Below are 3,143 nucleotides of genomic sequence, written 5' to 3'. Positions count from 1 at the left end.
ATTCAGAAGTAAAGCAACAACATGATCATTAAAGGCACCAATACGGAATTAATTTCGTACCACCCGCTGTCAATAGTAGACCGTAGGAGATAAGAGTCAAATATTCGGGCTGAGCAACAATATTTGTATCAATTAAGCAACATCTCGCGTGATCAATTGAAAAAACTGGCGTCTTCAAATATTTCATTACTGCGAGCGAATAAAAAGAATGTGAGTGAAATCTTTTTTTTTCAAATTCAATTTAACTTCCGAAAAATAAAAAATGAAAAAAATAAAAACTAATAAAAGGGCTATAAATGAAATAAAAAGGCCCATTTCATATCTTATCACATTTGAAAGAGAGTCAAAATCGTCAGTGGCACAAATATTCGGAAATAATATTCGACACGTGCGGTCAATACGATTCCGTGGCCAATCAAAATGAGATAACAATCAACTACTTTTTTTTAGCGTTAGTTCATACAATTTCAATTTATTACATTACCTCAGTTTCGATTTTATCAAAATATTTACTTTTCACAATTCAGCCGAATGATTGAGATTGAAAATGGTTCACTTACAGTACTGTTTGGTCTTGCGTTCAGGCTTCAGGTTTTATAGCCGAACGAAAATCAATAATTGTTGAAAAAAAAAGCGTTCACCAGTAAATTTGACTTAAATAATAAATTTCATAGGAAATAATCCCAATCGTTACATTTCAAAAACTTTTTATTCCAATTACAATGTTTTTCTACCGAAACTATTCAACTTTCTTTCATCGACCGTCTGAAACCTGAATTTCATAGTTTTGATAAAGAAATTTTTTTCTCCCTCAAATGCCAATGCTAACGAGGACGGTAACAATTACAGTTTCATAGAAAAAAGTTTCATTTGCGATCAACTTGAATCATAAATTCGATCATGCATATTTTACCAACCAATTCCAAACTCTCGAAAACCCGAAACTTAACTTGATTTTTAATCAGGCATACATTTTTATCTAAATTTATGTAAATAGTGCGGAATGACCATTAACAAAAAAAGTTTTCGAAAATGTGAGCATTGACCAAAAAAGAGAAAACAAAATGTAAACCGTGGTATTTTTGTGAAATATAGTGCCTTGTTATATGTTTCTACAGAAAGAAGTGCTCCAAAGTGCGTCATACTGTTTATAACAAAAGCACAACTCTTGCAACATTATGAATTCCATATTGGATTCCTTCACATTTAGTTGTCCTTCATTTGACCTTCTGTAGAAGAATCAATATTATGGGCCACATAATTTATGGCTGAGTGCTTTGCAAAACAGCCAATAGAGAATAAGCCGTTTTCACAATCTGGAAATTTGAAAGAGAAAAATATCTCGAACTAATATTGTTTTTCAATACAGATTTACCGGCATTAAAAATGTAATAGGTAGTAGCATTACGTTAACAAAAATTTCCTGTAATGTTATTACAATTGTAATAGCTATTACCGGTAATGCCAAATGACTGGCATTACAATTGTAATAGCTATTACTTGACCCGTCTGTTACAATATTAACATGTTACCTAACATTAACGGTAATGCCAGAATTCTAACATTATTAATATGATTTTCTAACATTACTCACGCAATGTAATGCCAAATGTAACATGTTACCTAACATTAACGGTAAGAAAATTCTGGAAGTGGGTTTTGGTGGATCCTCAGGATTGTTCAAAACCGCTCCTGGTTCTGGAAGTGGATCCTCAGGATGGACCAGGGCATTGTCAAACCCAGTCTGATCCATCCTGAAGATCCACCAAAACCCACTTCCAGAATTTTATTACCGTTAATGTTAGGTAACATGTTAATATTGTAACGGACGGGTCAAGTAATAGCTATTAAAATTGTTACATATTACCAGTAATGCTAAATTTTGGCATTACAATTGTAATAGCATTACTTTGGCTCTTCGTTACAATATTAATGTGTTACGGCAAAATGTAAATCTGTATTTTTCAATTTCTTACAAAATTGCAATACCTTTATGAAGGTGTTGATATCCATTTTGAAAAAATTTCCAGCATTCATAACAAACGGTCGTATTGATCTTGTGAGGAATATCAATAGACTTTTCTTTTCACTCGGCCCAAGTTCATACCATTCCGAAGAAAAAATAGCAACCGGTAATAAGTCACACTTGTCCATCAAATTTGTACTAGCGTAGCTTGGGGTGATGATTTGTAATAGCATTCCGATGGTATAGCTGGCAAGGAATATCAATTGCGTGGTGGTAAAGTTTTGAGCCTAAGAAAGTGTTCGAGTTTATTGGAACGACGTGAACGGAAATCTATTTTTTTCTCTTATGTCGAATTATCAAAAGAAATGCACTTAGGTTTTCAATCATTCAAAAAAGAACAATACCTGGGAAAATTGGTATGCACAAGTGCATATGATGGGTGCACTGATGCTTACTTGAACGAAAAATATTGCGGAAAGATGGTTATTCAATTCGGTTGCATAGCTGAAATAAACAAAATTATCATTAAACTGAATTGACTATTCTTCGAACGAAACACATACTCAGTTAGCAGACCATGATGATTGAGTTGTTCCAACAGTCGCAATCGATTCGAGTCATTCGCCGATCGCCTTTCGAAATTTCCAATTTTTTTCAAATGCAACGACAATACTTCGATATGACCACATAATAAACTGATAAGTAAAAAGCCAAAAGTGTCAGATGTACATGCTATGATACAATTTAAGCAATTGCCAATCGCCTGAACAACTAAAACGCTGTAATAAACAATTGGCTGTTGAGCAAAATCGTATGGAACTAGAGCCGTTGACTTCCATGTGCACTCGGTTTTATCTAGAAAAATGAGTTCGAGAAACAATGGCGGCAGAGATCCAATATAAGAACAGAAAAAAAATATAATGATTCGACGACAATACGCGAAAACATTCTTCATTGCGTAGATATCGTCATGATTTTCAATTCGCTTATCTGCTGTCTTCATGATATCCAAAATGTTGAAAAAGTGTTGACGATGCGAATTAAATAAGAGGATCTTTATTGTTATGTGTGCCGTTGTAGACAACAGTAGCAACTCTTTAACTAATTCGTTTGTGGATTGTACGTATAAAATCGAAATTGCCTGACAAGTGACAAGGCCAATACCAGCTAAAAAAAA

At 33.7% G+C, this 3,143-nt stretch overlaps 1 protein-coding gene across 1 annotated transcript; it reads right to left on the bottom strand.

Moving 5' to 3' along the window:
• Positions 1-1,100: 1,100 nt before the first annotated feature.
• LOC129580163 (odorant receptor 33c-like) lies at positions 1,101-3,137 on the bottom strand. The gene is made up of 4 exons (XM_055470369.1): positions 2,530-3,137; positions 2,371-2,470; positions 1,990-2,253; positions 1,101-1,316 (listed from the first exon to the last, which is right to left on the bottom strand). Exons 1-4 carry the CDS (start codon positions 2,967-2,969, stop codon positions 1,263-1,265), a joined length of 858 nt encoding a protein of 285 aa, XP_055326344.1. The 5' UTR covers positions 2,970-3,137; the 3' UTR covers positions 1,101-1,262.
• Positions 3,138-3,143: the final 6 nt, after the last annotated feature.

The sequence above is a fragment of the Sitodiplosis mosellana genome, unplaced genomic scaffold (assembly GCF_009176505.1).
Source record: "Sitodiplosis mosellana isolate CC-2019 unplaced genomic scaffold, AAFC_SMos_1.0 Smas_scaffold_7144, whole genome shotgun sequence".
NCBI classification, from domain to species: domain Eukaryota; kingdom Metazoa; phylum Arthropoda; class Insecta; order Diptera; family Cecidomyiidae; genus Sitodiplosis; species Sitodiplosis mosellana.
This window is presented reverse-complemented; position numbering and strand designations above follow the sequence as displayed.

What these genes read in the sequence shown, in the direction of transcription:
- LOC129580163 (XM_055470369.1), bottom strand. Translation starts at nt 2,969, where the DNA reads ATGAAGACAGCAGATAAGCGAATTGAAAATCATGACGATATCTACGCA. An exon ending in CATCATGGTCTGCTAACTGA is followed by an intron (nt 2,471 to 2,529) that starts GTATGTGTTTCG and finishes TGTTTATTTCAG; the next exon opens with CTATGCAACCGAATTGAATA. An exon ending in GTGCATACCAATTTTCCCAG is followed by an intron (nt 2,254 to 2,370) that starts GTATTGTTCTTT and finishes ACACTTTCTTAG; the next exon opens with GCTCAAAACTTTACCACCAC.